This window comes from Phaseolus vulgaris, chromosome 7 (genome assembly GCF_051622355.1).
Source record: "Phaseolus vulgaris cultivar YP4 chromosome 7, ASM5162235v1, whole genome shotgun sequence".
Lineage (NCBI taxonomy): Eukaryota > Viridiplantae > Streptophyta > Magnoliopsida > Fabales > Fabaceae > Phaseolus > Phaseolus vulgaris.
The window spans coordinates 41,182,394-41,202,109 of record NC_143504.1 but is presented as its reverse complement, the minus strand read 5'-3'; the positions used below and the strand labels follow the sequence as shown (position 1 = coordinate 41,202,109).

Here is a 19,716-nt window from a genome sequence, read left to right as displayed (position 1 = left end):
GTGGCCCCAAATTCCTATCAGACTTTGGGGGGAACCTCAGCTAGTCTGCCATACCTGGCATAGCCAGCAATTCCTTGTAAGGCTTTTTGAACATAGGTCGAAAAGGCAAGTCGTCCTTCGCCCTTGACCTAGTTTGGTTCTTTCTCGGTGCATAAGGTGCTCGTCGGGTGTATGACCTCTTCTCGGTCATAGTCTCATGCACTCTCATTGGTTGGGCTTGACCGCTCTCTTTGGGTTTGGCCTCCCCTGTGTACGAGCTCCCACGCTTGACTGTCACAGCTCGTCGTCTGATCTCCCCAAATGTCCTTGCCCGGTTCCTGATCAGTGAGTCGCTAAAGGGCCCTAACATGATCCCCTGCCCGAAGGCATGAACCATCAAAGCCTCATCCTGTGTCTGGAGTTTTACCACGAACACCCCAAACCTGTTCAGGAAGTCCTTCAAGGGTTCTCCCTACCTCTGTTTCACCCCGAAGAGGTCGGAAGATACAGGCGATTGAGCTCAGTTGATGATGAACTGCTTTTTGAACAGAGCAAAGAACTAGTCGAAGGAGGTAATGTGGCCATCTGGGAGGCCAATGAACAACTGCAGTGTGGTGCCTGTGAACGTGCCCATGAACAACTTATAGTGCATGGTGTTCGTTCCTCCCAAGATCATCATCTGAGCATTGAATGCTATGAGATGGGCCTCTAGGTCTTCTGTACTTGTGAAGACGATCTTGGGCGTCATGAAGTTAATCGGCACGACAACGTCCATGATAGCCTGTGAAAAAGACATGGGGCGAGTCCTTTCTTGTGTCGTTGGGTTCTGTTCTCCCATGGAGTGCTCTCCTAGCCATTGTAGTTCTCTATGCAATTCCTCGTTGGCTTTGCGTAGTTCCTCGTTGCTTGCTCGAGACGCATCTAGCTCCGCCCGAAATTGGTATTGCCTAAGCACATGTTCAACTCGAACCTCCGCCATGAGCTTGTCCTGGTCAGCCTTTGATGCCGCCACTGTCTCTTGAAGGGCGTTAATCATCTCCATGAGCTATTGCAGGGTGGGATTATCGTTTCCTTATGGTCCTGTCGGACCTTGCCTCGTGTTCCTCATTTTTCTAAAGAGCTTTAAGACAACTGTGGGTGGGACCTGGTTTTATCGGGCCCTACGGTGGGCGTCAAATGTTCTTGTCGGTTGACCTAGTCGCCGATCGACTCCAATCCCAAGCTCTGACTCCGTCTATCTCTGGTGGAGGAATCTGTTCTTCCCTTTAGAATGCTAGAACGCGACTTCGTTGAGACAGAGGGGGCCCTACCTATTGATTGCACTTCGACGATCAAGTCAGTACAGGACTTATAGAAACAAGAAGTAATAGGTTTAAGTCTTAGAAACAACCCACCTTTATTTAGGATCTCAAGTCCCTTTTATAGCCTACCTCTTGTAACAGCTTTCTACCACGAGAGTCTTATCTCAACTTAAAGCCTATGCGTTAGGAAGATATTTTGTTTAGGGCACACTCTGTTTAGCGTCACAACTGAAAAGAACCTTTCCTTCACTAGAGTGCATCAAATCTTAACAGAATAACCACCAGGGTACCAACTCATGTACCAGCATCAGGGGTCCAATTTGTTTTACGTAGGCACCCGCGAGGAGGTGCTACGTAACATACATGCAATCTACACATTGTGCCCTAACACACATGGGCTTCGGTTTAGAGAAAACATTTTGCTTGTACTAGACCCAAATGCACTAAGCGCACCCCTAGGTCCATTACTACCCCTTCCTGACCGTTTGGGCCTTAACACAAGGGGTTACGTTAAGTATATAGAAAAGAGTTAACACATATCTTGAGTCCAACCATTTGGCCCGTCAACTTGGCACAAAAGCCGAGTTGACCTAACTGAGGCATGTTAAGCTCCGACCAGCGAGCATTGAGTTCTAAGCGCTCTGGCCAATACAATATTATTAGTAATAATAATATTATTATTAATAATATTTAAAATATTAATCATATTAATAATGATTATAATATTAATATTATTAATAATATTAATATAATTAATAATATTAATAATATTAATATAATTAATAATATTAATAATATTAATAATATTTATTATATTAATATTTTTTATTATATTACTAATATTTAATAATATTAACAATACTTAATAATATTAACAATATTTAATAATATTAACAATATTTAATAATATTAAAAATATTTAATAATATTTATAATGTTTATAAATTAATAATATTTAATAATATTAATAATGTTTATAATATTAATAATATTAGTAATATTTAATAGTATTAACAATTTTAATAATTTTAATAATTTTAATAATATTAATAATATAAACTATATTAATAATATTAATAATATAAACGATATTAATAATATTTATAATGTTTATAAATTAATAATATTTAATAATATTAATAATATTTAATAATATTAATAATGTTTATAATATTAATAATATTAGCAATATTTAATAGTATTAACAATTTTAATAATTTTAATAATATTAATAATATAAACTATATTAATAATATTAATAATATAAACGATATTAATAATATTAATAATATTAATAATATAAAGAATATTAATAATATTAATAATATACATTATATTAATAATATAAGTTATATTAATAATATAAATGATATTAATAATATAAATGATATTAATAATATTAATAATATAAAGGATATTAATAATATTATTAATATAAAGGATATTATTAATATTTATAATATTTATATTATTTATAATATTTATAATATTTATATTATTTATAATATTTATAAAATTAATAATATTAACAATATTAAACATATTTATTAATATTCACAATATTTAATAATATTATTAATATTAATAAAAATATTAATAATATTAATAATTTTAATAATATAAATGTTATTAATAATACTAATAATGTAAATGATATTAATAATATTAATAATGTAAATGATATTAATAATATTAATAATATAAATGATATTAATAATATAAATGATATTAATAATATAAATGATATTAATAATATTAATAATATAAATGATATTAATAATATTAATAATATAAATAATATAAATGATATTAATAATATTAATGATATAAATGATATTAATAATATAAATGATATTAATAATATTAATAATATAAATGATATTAATAATTTTAGTAATATTAATAATATAAATTATATTAATAATATTAATAATATAAATGATATTAATACTATTAATATTATTTATATTATGAATAATATTAATAAAATAAATTATATTAATAATATTAATAATATAAATGAATTTAATAATAATAATAATAATATAAATGATATTAATAATATAAATGATACTAATAATCTATACATATATATAAAGGGGATTCCCCTCTTAACTGTTCTTAATTTTTTTTCCTATTTTATCCTTATATTAATATTTAATTTTGTTATTGTATTATGGTCATTGTGTCATTTCTTATTTCCCTCTTAACTGCTCTTAATTTTTTTTTCCCCATTTTATCCTTATATTAATATTTAATTTTATTATTATATTATGGTCATTGTGCCTTTTTGTATTTTTGCTACAATATTTGGTATACGTAGTGGGGTGATTTTGAATTGAAAGAAAGGTGGAAAAGCGGTTTTGAATTAAAAGAGATGTGGAGGAACAATTATGAATTGAAAGAGAGGTGGAGCAACGGTTATGAATTGAAAGAGAGGTGGAGAAGTGGTTATGAATTGAAAGAGATAATTTATTTTGAAAATTAATTGTATAATGAGAGAGTGTCTGTTGTATGAGAGAGAAATAAATTTAATAAAATATTTGAAATAAATTGAGCAACCGTTTGAATTGAAAGAGATAATTTATTTTAAAAATTAATTGCATAATGAGAGGGAGTGTCTGGTTTATGAGAGAGAAATAAATATTAGGAAATGTGAGTAGTGGCCAAACGTGAACAATTTGATTATTAATGAGCGATTACCACTTTCTTCAATAGTTTTCACCGTCACCATTTACATCCACTTTCTTACGAAGGAGTAGTTTTCACCAGTTACATCCACTCCCTTATAAGGAGTAGTTGAGCGGTTACCACTTTCTTCCACTTCCTTATAAGGAGTAGTTTTCACCCGTTGCATCCAAAGAAAAAAAATGTTCATAAATTTTGACACATTTTGAACCATCTTCCTTCACGCTCCATGTTCTTCTCCTACTCTCACCCATCTTAGTCCCTCTTCAATCACCACTGTACAACAACAACCACCATTACTTCCTCCTTCTCGCACTTCCCAAAGCGTTTGAAGCAGAGACGTGTCTCATTGTTATAGGATTTGAACATTTTTGTTTCTATTGCTTTCTTAATTTTTTTTATATTTTTGTATGAATCCGGGCAAAGTTTTTATGTCTACTGGTGCTTTGATCTATTAGATATTACATAAGTTGGAAGTTTGGTAATTTGTATTTTTCAACTTCTTTGCCATGGAAGATGCGGATTCAATTGATATGGTGATACATTCTACATCTTCCAACATACAACCATTTGAATTATGTTTTGACATTGTTTGCTGGTCTATTTTTTTTAAACCTTAATTTTAATTTTGATAACCTTACAAAGTTCAAGATTACACCCAAGTTAAATCAAAATTTAATATTCAAAAACAATAAAATGAAAATATAAAAAAATTAACATAAAATCTTAATAAAACTATTATCAATGGTGCATTTAGATAATTTACATATCTTCTCATATAATTTAATATTTATTAAAAATATATGAATATATAAATAGTAAAAATGAAAAATGCGGATACACAGGCACTCACGTGCCTGTGTTCCCGCTAGTATTAATAATATAAATGATACTAATAATATTAATAATATAAATGATATTAATAATATTTATAATATAAATGATATTAACAATATTAATAATATTAATAATATAAATGATATTAATAATATAAATGATATTAATAATATAAATGATATTAAAAATATAAATGATATTAATAATATAAATGATCTTAATAATATAAATGATATTAATAATATAAATGATATTAAAAATATAAATGATATTAATAATATAAATGATATTAATAATATAAATTATATTAATAATATAAATGAGTATAATAAAAATCATAATATGACAAAAGAACTTGTTTGGTGTAGTGGTTAAAGCTTGTTTGGTGATTGAAGCGACTTGATCATCAAACTTTGATTGAACTTGCTAAGAATGGAATATGACTATTTTGTAATCGTTTGTATTTTAATCTGTATTTTAATAAACTGCTGATAAATCTCAATTCAATAGTGTAATATAAAAAAATATAATTATTCTAAATTTTCAATATTAAAATGGATACTCATTAATAAAACAAAAAATAATAATTACATTAATAAAACAAAAAATAATAATTACATTAATAAAATAATTATATTATTATTTTTATTTATAGAAATTAAATATTCAAATTATCATTAAAAATTAAATGTGAATTACTATAATATATCAATCGATTTCATTATTTATATTTTCATAATTTAAATATTTAAATGAATTTTGTATTCTCATTAATAAATCAAAATCTAGATTATTATAATATATAATTGAATTCTATTATTTATAATTTTAGAATTTAAATATTTAAATGAATTTTCTATTCTTATTAATAAATCAAAATCTAGATTACTACAATATACAATATACAATAGAATTTTGAATAACATAATATAAATAAAATTATTAAAGTAATAGGTTATAATTTCAAATAATATATTTTATTAATTTTGAATATTCTTTTAATATTTCAAAAATAAATACAAACATAGTATTAAATTAGAACAAAAAATTACAAAAAAAAAATACACATGAAAAATCATAAAAAATAAAAAATGGAAAATTTGGAAAAAAAATGAACATAACCGATTATACTTTGTCTTAAAAAAAACATAATCGATTACCCACTGTTTTTAGGAACCTAATCGATTATGTCTTCCCTTAAAAAAAGAACCTAATCGTATGTTGAATATCTGAAAGGCATAATTGATTATGTTTATTTTAACACACACCACATAATCGATTGTCCTCGTAAAAATAGAGGTTAATTGGTTATATTTTTAGGTATATAGGTATTTTTATTTCATTAAAAATATATTTAATATTTTTATTATGAATATATTAAATATTTTTATTATGAATATATTAAATATTTTTATTATGAATATATTAAATATTTCTTGGATGTTTACAGTTTATTTGGAATAAAATTAAATTATTTTAATTAATATTTATTATCATTATTTTAAATATATTTGGAATAAAATATATTTAATATTTTTTATGTTTTATTATAGTTTAAAAAAATGTGGAATATGAATAATTTATAGTAAATATTGTGAATAGAAATGAGGGTATATAAGTCATTTTATATATTTGTGTATGAGTCTCTCCTCCTCCTTTCTCTGCAATTTTGAGAAGAAAGCTTTCAACCCCTCTCCCACACTTCCTCGCTCTCCCACCCCCTTCCATCTGCTGATCTAAACAGGGGGTGCACCCTCACTTCTGTCTACAGGAACAGTGCACCCCCTAATCCAAACCAGCGCTTAGACGGATGTAAGAGTGAAGAAAGGTGAATGACGGGTATAAGGTATCTTCTCATAGTTGAAGAGAAAGTGAAACTTAACAGGGAAAGTTGGGTAAGATTTTTTAATTTTCGTTTTTACCCTAAATAAATGTGCTTATGTGCATTCGAGTGTGTAGTATTTGAATAGGAACCATCCTCAAAAATAATTTTCTTATATTAATAACAATAAAAATCATCATTAATATTACTTTTCTTATATAAAAAAAATATATACTTAATATATGTATAACATAATGTAATATAAATTAAATAACTATAAATAATATTAAAATTATCTGAAAACATTAATTTAACTAATAAAATTAATTTAAATTAATAAAATGAAAAATAATATAATTATATATATATATGTATATATATTTTAATTATATTTATTTATTTTAATTTTACATTATTTTATTTTTTATTTATAATAGTAATTTTATATTATTTTAATTAACTGAAATATATACAAAATTAATTATTATTATTTTTTCCTTTTTTATACACAAGGGTAAATTTGTAATCGTACAATTTACACCATTAAAAATAATTCAAATTATCCTTACAACCATCACATCATTTACATACTTCAATAAACTTTCCTCACACATTCACTCAAACATACCCTAACTTTCTTTTCAAATCCTCACACTTCCACTTTTTCACACCCTTAACTATCCATTCTCTAATCCAAACAAAGACCATTATGATGTGTTTGGATTGGGAAGGAGATTTGAAGTGATTTGAGAGGAAAGTGAAGTTGTTTGGATTGAGGTATATTAGTGTAGATTTGTGAAGAAAGTTTATTGAAATTTGTGAGTGATGTGATGATTGTGTGAAAGTTTGTGAATGACTTGATATCTCCCACTTATAAAATAACTTTTGAAGATTGAATGAAATTTTCATTATGAAAGTCCTAAGAATTATTTACTTCTCTCCTTGTTCATATCTTGAGAATCTTTATCAAGTGCTGAATCTTATCACACCTATCCTTTGGGAATTCATCACAAAGGTGACATGTTTATTCATTTTCTAGTCCTTAATCTATTTTATATTTTCTTTTACAAGATATTCTTGTTTTTCATGGGTTTTCAATGACATACGAATTTGAATCACCATGGAACATGCTTTCACAAGTTTCTTCTTCTCCAAAACCTCTTGAGTTGATCAAGATCCTCCCAACATTTTAAGGTTCATGTCACCAAGTATTATTTGGAACGCAACAACTATTGTTAAAATCTGAGCATTGTTTCGAACACCTCTCACTTAGGGCTAAACAATCCAAATTATTGTTTGGAACGTAGTCACTTTTAGCTAAGACTTGAGTATTATTGGAAACACATTAACTTCTGGTTAAGGGTTTTACAAAGAAAGGTGTGATCTAAAATATCACATGGTTTTGCCTACTAGATAGAGAAACACATATTTTGACAAATACAAGATTTGAACATTGTATTATTTTGTTAAATGAACACAAACATTGTTCTTATGAAGATTAAGAGCATATAGAGATTTGAGCAACAAATTTTGTAACTTTTCCATAACTCTTGATTACCTTGGTATATTTCTTCAACTTTGAAGATTTCTATAATTATTCGTATTATAATAATATTTTTAATATTATGTATATAATTATTATGATAATAGTTGGTAGGTAATAGAGATTCGTGGATAATAGTTGGTAGGTAATGTTGAATTTACATACGGATTCAGATATGTAGATAATATCCGTATGTAATGTTGCCCGTAGGTAATATCTGTAGGTAATGTTGAATTTACCTACAAATTCAAATCCGTGGGTAAAAATTCGTAGATAATACTGATTTTTTGTAGTGATTGTTCTTGTGAAGTTTAAGAGCATATAGAGTTTTGAACAACAAATTTTGTAACATTTCCATAACTCTTGATTACTTTGGTATATTTCTTCAACTTTGAAGATTTGTATAAATAGAAAGTGGAGTAAAAAGTCGTTGCAAATCCTTTTCTCCATGTTGAGAAACTTCACTTCAATTTTTCATCTTCAAGCATTTGTAAGTTCACGCATGAACGTATGAATGCACTCCGTGCAACATTAACAACTTATCTCTTCTTTAAGCAACATCAGACCTTGAATAGAGAGTTTTCACATAAATCGAAGTAAAGAATATGAATGTACGTGACAAATAGCCTTCCTACACGTGACATAAGATATGTCATAATGCGTGTTGATGTTGAACAACTTTAGCATGTTTTTTTTAAAAAAATTGATGGTGACAAGTGCTTTGCAAGATCTTTTTGATACACATGAAAATAGGAACATTCTCTCCAACATAAAATAATTTCATAAATAATTAACTTAAAAACTTTGTGTGTATCATCTAACAAACTTTTGTTTATCAACGAAGCAAAAAAACACACGTAACATATAGTTTGTTAGATAAAACACTTTGTGTTTCACATTATTTATTTAAAAATTGTCTTACAAATAAAATATATTCATGTTTATTCTTTATTGTTTAACAATATTTAATCAAAATTATGTTTGACTTTATTCTAACATTTAACTCTCAAATAAATAACTTCCAATTAATCTTAACTATTTAAATACTTTTTATTATATATAATTTAAATAAGCCTTTTCTAAATATTATTACTTAAATTTATTATTATACTTTAGTACATATAAAAAAGTAAATTCTATATTAAATAACTATTCTATAGGAATTTTTAAATTTGTTATATTTACACTTTTAAAATATAATTTTCCAGGTATATTGATATTTTTTTTTAAATTTGTTTTTTAACATAATTATCAAAAAAATATATTATTAATGTATTGGAACCGACATAAATTATTAAAATATGTTTTTATAAGTTAAACTTTTAAATATTATTTATAATAAGTCTAATAAATTTACTTTTCTTCTATAAATTTATATAATATATTAAGTTAAATTTTATTGTTTAATTTTTTTAACTTTATTCATTATTTAAAAGCGAAAAATAAATTTAAAAAATTATAAATTGGTTAAACTTAAACAAAAAGAATAAAAAACCCTTTATAAAAAATGGGTTCACGGAGAGTCGATCTCTATCACGGATATGCCATGCCATACACTTTTATAAAAAAAATGGATGAGAATTTTAATACCCACAGAACGGTTTTGCTTCACTTCATAAACAGGAAACTGCTTTACTTTTTTGTAAATAAAATATCTGTAATTCTTTTTTCGGTTTTTATTTTATTGAAGAGAAAAAAGAAATATTTTTTCAAAATGTTGGATTTCTCTTATTTTAAATTCTGTACTATGATTTCTAAAACAAGAATACATTAAAAAAAATCATAAGATATATCTTAATTAACCTAAAAATATTTTTCTGTATTATGATTTATATGGGTCGGTCCCGGACGATCGAGACTATGCATTAAATAATGTAATATAATAAATACGTGGCATGTAAACGGTTACAACTAGCGTTGAATAGTCAGAGACACTTCGAGAGACACTTCCTTAATATCAGGAAGCCACTACACATGACCTAAGGACCACTACGCATGTCTCTAGCAACCGGTTACCTGGCCCACATGAACCAAAGCCTAAGTCAACATATAAAAGGAACTTCTGAAAGGGGAAAGATACGTTTTTATGATATCCGGAGAGACTAAAAAAAACACTAGCACTGACTTGAGCATCAGAATGCAATCGCAGGTACCCCGCTGACCTGACGAGCACGCGCACGAGAGAGGAAGGACTTGAAGGATCAGGTAGCTGCTGGCACAACAACAATTGTGTATTGACGTGGAGCAACATTACTCTACCCCTGATATTCACACAGGTACATTGATTATTTTTTTCAAATTTTATACTAAATAAAAATATTATTTCCCATTCAACAATTAATTAGTTAAATAAATCATTCCTATATGTATTCTTAGAGACAGAATGGTCGAGAACGTATGGATATCCAGTATCCAACAGAATGGTATGAGGTCAACTTATTAACTAAATATTAACTAAAATACATATTAATAATAATTAAATCATATAAAACATTAGATAATATTAATGCTAATTATGACACTTTATTTTATATAGATCCGTAAATGTTTACAAATATTACAAAATTATTACAAATATTTACTTGAATGTTTTGAAGAATCTTTGGCATATACATTTCCAATAAAAACTTAAAACCCGAACAACTAAAAGAAAAAGTAAAAATAAAAAAAAATCAATTATTCAATTAGAATTTCAACTCCTCATAAAAGAATTCGTTATACTATAACTTTCATATTAAATTATAGAAAAAAAAAGGTATGCAAGAACCTGCAGATTAAAGAAATGGGAGTTGCAGGAATAGTGAGAGAAGTGAAGTTTTCTTGAATCTTCAGTGAAGACTTTTTCTGATATAGTGAGTCACGTGACCTAATCATATTTTATGCTCTTAAAATCACACACGAAGCTCGCTTCACTCTTTTATCTATATACTTATATTTTTGTATGCTCTTAGATGCAATTCAACCTTATTCATCAAAATATTCCAAAGCTTTTAATTAGGGTGTTCTATCTCAGTTTTATTAAATTTTTCATTAAGAACTACTCAAAACAAACAATATGAAGTTAAATTCCACTCTATTTTAATTTAATATAAATCTAATAAAAAAACTAAAACAACTTTAATTTTATAACAAGTATTAAACATTTTAGAATATTAATAATTAAATGATACTAATAATATTAATAATATAAATGATATTAATAATATTTATAATATAAATTATATTAATAATATAAATTATATTAATAATAATAATAAGTATAATAAAAATCATAATATGTCAAAAAAACTTATTTGGTGTAGTGGTTAAAACTTGTTTGGTGAGTGAAGCGACTAGACTTAGTGTTTTTTGAAACAGGTTTTGACAAAGCTTGAAATTGGTTGACTTGTTTTCAAGCCAATTCAATCGGTTGTTTCGAAAATTCAACCGATTGTTTTTTGAAATTGCTTCTGGTAGTAATGATATGACATTAATACTTTGAAAACAGTTTTCTCCAAGATTTACATCAAACTTTGATTGAACTTGCTAAGAGTGGAATAAGACTATTGTGTAATCGTTTATATTTTAATCTGTATCAGGTGTGATCTTTCCTTATTCTCTCTTGATCAGTATTTCTGTAACGAACTGTGATTCTCAGAGTCAGAGGCTCTTATGATCTGTGGTGTGTTGTATTACCAAAGGAAGTGTGTGTTATTGAGGGGTTCAAGATCGCTTATTTGGTGTGTGTGTGGTTGTAATTTGTGGTTGATTACATAGTGGAATACCCAGTAGTTTATAAGAACTGGATGTAACTCTTGGTGTAAAAGTGAACCAGTATAAATTTGTTTGTGTGATTTTCTTTTTCCCTAATCTCAATTATATTTGTTTTAAGTTGTTTTTGTAAACGACTGATAAAAACAACCGGTTGATGTTGTAGACACTCAAATCCTCTATCATGAATTATGTTATGCACTTAATAAGTCTTTTCAGACCGTCTAATGATAATAAGTAGTTAAGTTTAACTACTAAAATATCAGTAAATGAAATAAATTATGTTAAAAGTAATTATTCAATTTGTGTGATCAATATTTTCAATAACATTAATTATTGTTTTCGATTAATTAAAAAATACTGAAAAATAGTTATATTTTAGATGTTCTAAAGATAACAAGTAATTAAATTCAAAACGCTAAAAAATAAATGTTTAAGTTCAAGTAAGTGATAATTTATGTGTCAAATAAGAAATTTTCTAATTGTAGAACTAAAATAATAAACAAAATTTTAATTTGAGTCACTTTTTTAATTTTAATATTTTCAAAGACTCAAATATTTAATTTTTTTTCTTTCTTTTTTTTTGGTACTGGAAATCAGAATCATTTACTTTTAAAACCTAAAATAATTGTTTATTTAATTTCTTCTCCTTTATTTTTATAATAAAAAGTCTATTTCAACATTCATCTTAATATATTTTTTTATGGATTCTATTATCATATCACATTCAAAATCCTTTTATAATTTTTATTATTAATATAAGTATATAGGAAACTTGAGAAGAAACTAGGGACAGGAAACAAAAATTAAAACCAACAAAGTAAAAGAAAACCATAAGAATAACATACACTCACACGGACGGATATTACAATGATACATGAAAATCTAAGGATTTCAAATGATTGCCTTTATTTTCCCTTGGAAGAAAGAGACTAGATTAAGCCATAGACTTCAATTGCGCAATCAGATTAGTGATGAAATTGTTCTGAATTTCCTTATCAGATAAAAACTTGCTCCATTTCATGTGGTTTTCTCTTATCTGTTTCCCTGGTTCTCTGTCATCCTCTACCATTAAAGTTTTTAATGCCTTTAGTACACCCTCTTTGTGAAAGTACCCATCTTCTTCCCTCCTATTTACCTCTACCCCTGCCTCCAAATCATTCGCTACCAGCTTGGAGTTGAAAAACTGGTCACCCTTGAAAGGCAACAGCACAAGTTGACACTCATTCACCATAGCTTCTATCACAGAACTAAACCCAGCATGACAGACGTAGCAGCCCACACTAGGATGTTTCAGCACAAGTTGCTGCTGAAACCAACCAGTGTGCACCACTGCCCTATCCTTCACTCTTTCCAAGAACCCTTTTGGTAATGTTCTCTCCAACTCAGATTGGGCAGAGAGATCGGATGGGAAATTTAGAACCAAAATGAAAGGTAAGCCGCTGAGTTCTAACCCACTGGCTAGTTCTCTGATTTGATCATCATTCAGAAAGGTCTCACTACCAAAGGAGCATAATATGACAGATTTGGCAGGGAAAGTGTCTAACCATTTGGACCACTTTTCCTCTAGCACATCCCTTGATGGCTCGGGAACAAGTGGACCAGATAGCAAAACTGGTTTTCCAAATTGCTTTTCTATGTACTCTAAGTAGGGTCCTTCTATTTCCCTGCACGTTTTAAACACTATGAATGAGCACTCACCAAGGCTTTGCAAAACCCGCTCATAACCAGTGAGGTGTTCACCAGATCTCTTAAAGAGGAACATGAAGTCCATGGCCTCAAAGGCCTTGAGGGAAACATGGGAGTTTTGAGGATACCCAGGTGGGGGGGATTTAAGATCCTCAAAAGTGATGTTTGTTCCCTCAAGATGGGAAAATCTGGAAGGCACGGTAATGTAGGAATCAGAAATGGCAGAGTAGACAGAGAAATGAACGGATTTGATGCCAAGTTGAGAAGCTATTTTTGGGAGCCAGTGTTGTGCAAAGTCAAAGAAAACATAATGGGGTTTGAGTTCCAACAGAAGAGACTTCACCTGAGGTTGAGTAAGGTCAAGGGCGTGTACGAGATTTGCAGCCAAGTGAGGAGGCAAATCAGCAGTGTTGCTTATGCCATTGGGGAACTGTAGTGGGATAACATTGACGGCTGGATTGAGATTAAGGCTTGATCTGATTCTGGAAATGTTGGATTCAGCTGACAAAAAAGTGATACGAACACCATGAGAGAACAACTTGTTGGATAACTGAACAAACGGGCTAATGTGACCAAATGCAAGAAATGGGAACATAACAACATGAAGCTGCTCCTCGTTCATCAATTCAGTAGACATCTTTATCTTGTGTCTTGTTGGCCGACACACAGTTCCTTGCTTTGCTCAGATGCAGCTCCTTACTTATACACTTTAGATTTTTTTTTCTTTCTAAAAGTAATATTTTTCTTATTTCATATTCCAGTTGGATTTTGAAGATAAACCTCTCTCTGGTTGTTGAAACATGTGGTTCAAAAATTTGCAAGACTTGTATTATTATTAGCTTATCCTCATACCTAACACATCCTACAACTATCTTTTTCATATGCAAATACTTATATCTCTTCAATTCACATTTCCTCTTCTCACCAAACACTCTTCCCACAAAGAAACTAAAATAGGTGCTCCTGTTTCCTCAACCCCCACCATGACGAGCCAAGAAAAATAAAATATTAAATATAACAACTAAATATTTGACAATTGATATAATAAAATAATAATAAAAAATTTCACTTAACAATGACAATTATCAAATATTGATTTATGTTATTATAATATAATTTTAAATAATTGTTTTAGTTGTAAAAAGATTATTTAAAAAAAGTTTCTTAGAGATTGATTTAAGATTATTTGCAATAAGATTAACTGAAAAAGAGTTTAACTCCACATGTTTAATAATATAAAATTTACTATTCAACATATTCATACTTCTAAATTAAATAAATAAATAAAAAGAAAAATTAAAAACAATTGGACAGATCTATAAAATTGTTTAAATATAAATTTTAGGTTATTACTTTCTCCACCCCTATTTTTCAACTGGAAACCCTTGAAGTATGTGAAATGTCTTAATTATCTTTATGAATTTTTTAATTATTTTTTTATCTCTACATTTAGGGTTAATATTCAATTTAATATAGTGGTTTTTAAAAAATCTCCGTTAAGTTTCTACCAACGACGTTAATTGTTGATGACGTGGTGCACACAGTGACATTGATTTGCACACGTGAACTGATCGAAATTTTAGGGTTTGGAAATCGAGAATAGAAGATTGAGGGAAAGGGAGGCGACGACGGCGACGTGTGGTGCTGGAGCCAAGGGAGGGGCGACACAACATCCATGGAAGGGAACAAGCTAGTTTCTAAGATATCAAGTTTGGTGGAAGAGGATAGGATTGTAGCATTGAGCAAGGTGTTGGTTAGAGTTAACGAGTTGAGAGAGCATTTTGGGTTTCTGAGTTTTGGAGAAATAGTGGAGTTGGTTTACGCGTTGAACAAATTGTTTAGAGATGGTGGCGGCGACGACAGAGAAACAAAGATTATTGTGGGATTTAGTTAGCGAAGCGAAGGAAAAGATGATGTTTAGAGAAAAAGGTAAAATGATGAGTGCTCACAGGGCAACAAAGTCATATAGGGTTTGTTCTCGATAGGGAGATGGGACCTAAAGAACTATTGAGAGACTTCGTCTTCTGTCTTCCTGTCAAGCGGTTGATCTATGCTTCAACTTCCGCTTCCAAACTTCTCGCTACTTGTTCTTGCTGGTTGACCTGGTCGCCAATTGACTTTAGGAGTAGGTCGTGACTCCGTTTGTCTCTGCTGGAATTTGTTCTTTCCGTGGGATGTTGGAACGCGACTCTGTTTGAAACAGAGGGGGCCCTACCTGTTGATTGCACTCCGATGATCAAGTTAGTACTGGGCTAAGAAACAATGAGTAAGTAAATAGTTTCAGCCTTAGAAACGGTGTACCTTTACCAGGGATCTCAAACCCCTTTTATAGACTATTTAGGTTGCCTCATTGTATCAACCCTCTCTCACGAGAACCTTATCTCGAGTGAAAGTAGGTATGATGGGAAGACATTCTGTTACTTTGTCACACAATCTTAGTGTAACAACCGCACAAAATCTTCTTCTAGGGAGTGCATAATCTTAACAGCATGGCCGCCAGGGTACCAACTCATGTACCAGCATTATGGGGCGCATCTGTCAGTTGGTTACTAGATCTGTCCTTATTATCTATGGCTTCTTCCGCTGCCACTATGTCTGATCCGTCTATTTATACTAATTATGTCAATGTTCATCTCTCCATTGACAAATTGGATGGAACCAATTATGTCACTTAGGCCTAAGATATTAAATTTTGGCTTAAAAGTTAAGGTTATGTTGGTCATCTTACTCGTCCCACTGTTGTTGAAAATGAGGTTTTCTGTTGATTGAAAATTGAAGCTCAATTATGCATTGTTATCAAATCTACCATTCACTCTTCTTTAAAACAAAATTTTCAAATCTATTAGACATGTTCAAAAGTTTGGGAACAGGAAAAATTATTATACGCTGATCCTGCCTGTTGACTAGGACGCAAGAACCTTGCCTCGTCAAATATGGATCGACTCTGCGCCGTGTTAGCTTCGGTCCTTCGCCTTGATTCACCTCAAGAACCTGCAAAAGACAGAACGGCGCCGCTGCGGCCGATCACGCTCCGACGCCCAAGTCAGCGACTGAACCACCAAAATACTAAGAGAAAACTATGAACAGGAACCGTGCAAAATTCTCTCTCAGCGTACTCAAGTTCTTGCAAGCGTAAAAGAAGTAATCTAAAACGCGCGTACCTCAGAAGTTCGTTAGAATCTCTTATATACCTGTGCACTTTCTCTCTCCTGACAGTTACACATCTGGACACGTGGCTCGTATCCAGCTGTACACGTGTCACCATCTGGAGCATCCTTGACTTGGGCGTCACTTCTTACTCTTCAGGCTTTTCGGCTAAGTTACTTATGCAAGAAACAACCCAGCGCATAACTGCCTTGGAGCGTGATCTCTTCTGCGTGGCGAGTACGGGTGCCTTCATACACACCTTCCCTGTGGTCTCGCCGGCCGCCTTCATGATCTACTTCACTTGCTTCATCGTGCATGTTTGGGTAAGCTGTTCCCCGACCTCAACCTCTGGCTAGCTAGGGGATGACTATCTGACGACTTTATCCTCTGCTTCGAAAGCCTGAACAAACTTCCCTGACCCTTCGGCGATGTCCTCCTTTCGGCGATCTCTGATCACTTGGTCGTCTGGGTTCGCATCTGGCGACTTCATCTCAAACCCGGCGACCGCCGGTTCAGGTATGCTAGAGATCGGAGCACGCCAACTTAAGGACTGACGACTACACGAGCCCCCCGACTTCCTTCCCTTCTGCTAGCCACGAGCCCTGCTCAACACGCCTACATAATAGCTTGCTGCCACGTCATTACTTCCGACTACCTGGGCGGTACATACGCCAATCATACTCAACGTCTTTATGGTGTGTGTCAAAATCTCCTCATAGTTATTGCTCCCAAACGTCTTGATGGTACAATGGAAAAATATATGGGTAAACTTCATGCTCTTCTTCATAATTTTAATGAGTTATTGCCTCCTTCCTCCACTCCTTCTCAAGAACTAGAGAAAAGATCCAAGTTCTTCATGTTATTGGGCTTACATGACCTTTCTGATGATTATTCTCATGTGCGTGATTAAATTTTGGGATCTCCTACCATTTGTCAATTTTACTTCCACTTGTTTTACCCTTCTATGTGTGCCAGGTAAACACACCAATGATATAACGTCTTGTGTTGATGACTCTTTTGCTTTAGTCTCTCGACATAATGATAATACTCACCTTCACAAGTCGGGCAAAGGGCGTCACAAGTGTGACCACTGTGGCAAACTTGACAATAAAATTGATAGATGTTATTTCTTACATGGTCATCCTCCTAGATTTGTTGGGTTATCCAAACTAATCCTGTGCAACCTTCTACTAAGGTCATACTTCATTTGATACTCCAGGCCAACTTGGTATTTTCAATGAATTTCTTAAATGGTATGAGGATCGTCAGAACTCTGGGTTCCACTTCTGCCGTTGCATATTCATGTACATCTTTTATTGACCTCACTCATTCTACTTACCTTGGCCCTTGAGTTCTAGATTCAAGTGCCACAGATGATATTTCTAGTAATTAATCTTTTTTCTTTTCCCTATCTACTACGGGTTATATACCTTCGGTTAGTGATCCTGTCGGTTGACCAGAACGCAAGAGTCTTGCCACGTCAAAGGTATCTTCCTCTGGATCGGCTTTGCACCACGCTAGCTTCCGTCCTTCACACCTCGATTCACCTCAAGAACCTGCAAAAGACAGAGTGGCGCCGCTGCGGCCGATCGCGCTCCGACGCTCAAGTCAGTGACGAAACCACCAAAACTTTAAGAGAGAAAAGCTAGAAACTCAAGGAACCGTGCAAAAACTCTCTCAGCGTACTCAAGTATTCGCCAAGCGTAAAGAAGTGTTCTAAACACGCGTACCTCAGAAGTTCGTTAGAATCCCTTATATACCTGTGCACTTTCTCTCTCCTGACGGTTACACCTCTGGACACGTGGCTCGCATCCAGCTGTACACGTGTCACCATCTGGAACGTCCTCTGTTTGAGCATCACTTCTTACTCTTCAGGCCGTTCGACTAAGTTACCCATGCAAGGAGTAACTCGGTGTATAGCTGCCTTGGAGCGCGATCTCTTCTGTGTGGCGAGTACGGGGTGTCACCATGCACACCTTCTCTGTGGTCTCGCCGGCCGCCATCATGATCTGCTTCACTTGCTTCATCGTGTATGTTCTGGTAAGCTGTTCCCTTGCCTCAACCTCTGGCTAGGGAATGATCATCTGATAACTTCGTCCTTCGTACTCGTACCCTCTGAAGGCCCTAAGCAAGCCTTCCTAATCCTTCGGTGATGTCCCCCTCTCGGCGATTTCTGATCACTGGGTCGCCTAAGCTCGCATACGGCGACTACAACACAAGCCTGGTGACCGCCGGTTTAGATATGCTAAAGATCGGAGCACGCCAACTTAACGATTGGCGACTACACGAACTTCCCGATGTCCTTCCCTTCCGTCAGCCAGGTGTTCTGTTCAACACGCCTATATTACCACTTGCTGCCACGTCATCACTCCCGACTACCTGGTCGGTACACAAGCCCCCCAGTCTTAAGCGAAGACTTGTCCAGCGAAAAGACTAAGAGGTCATATCACCGTCGATCTACGTGGCGCTAGCACGGAATTCCAAACGTCTGTACCCTCTGCTTTCCTGACGCTCCACCAAACCCCTTTTTCCAATCGCTCGACACGTGGCTTCATCAACGGTCATCTTCAGCTGTCGTTTGCGCTCCCGAAAACGTTCGAAAAACCCTTAAACCCCTTGCACTTCCACTGTTCCATCATCTTTCTGCATTCTCGAACGCTCTGAGTTTTTCTCTGCAAACCCACGAAGCTTATCAACTCTCTCAATCTCCAACTCTCTTCAACGCTCATCCGATCATCAAAAGGTATCCCTTTTACTTCTTCTGTTGATATTTGTTGCATTTTGACCGATTCGCATCATCCATTATCTGTCTGGTGCATACGTTGTGGGTTGTTTCTTCCTTTTCTCCCCTCTCGTAACTTAGGGCTTCGTCTTCCATCACGTTCATCCCAACGAACTCTTGTTCGTTCGTTCTTCTTTCTTCGTCCTCAATCGAGTTGTTCTCTGCAACCTTTGTTCAT

At 32.0% G+C, this 19,716-nt stretch overlaps 1 protein-coding gene across 1 annotated transcript; it reads right to left on the bottom strand.

The window, feature by feature from the left end:
• Positions 1-12,741: 12,741 nt before the first annotated feature.
• Positions 12,742-14,468, bottom strand: LOC150025900 (UDP-glycosyltransferase 79A6). Its single transcript, XM_090305214.1, has one exon. It carries the CDS (start codon positions 14,244-14,246, stop codon positions 12,858-12,860), a length of 1,389 nt encoding a protein of 462 aa, XP_090161340.1. The 5' UTR covers positions 14,247-14,468; the 3' UTR covers positions 12,742-12,857.
• Between the last annotated feature and the right edge of the window lie 5,248 nt (positions 14,469-19,716).

Coding starts and splice junctions, on each gene's coding strand:
- LOC150025900 (XM_090305214.1), bottom strand. CDS start 14,246: ATGTCTACTGAATTGATGAACGAGGAGCAGCTTCATGTTGTTATGTTC.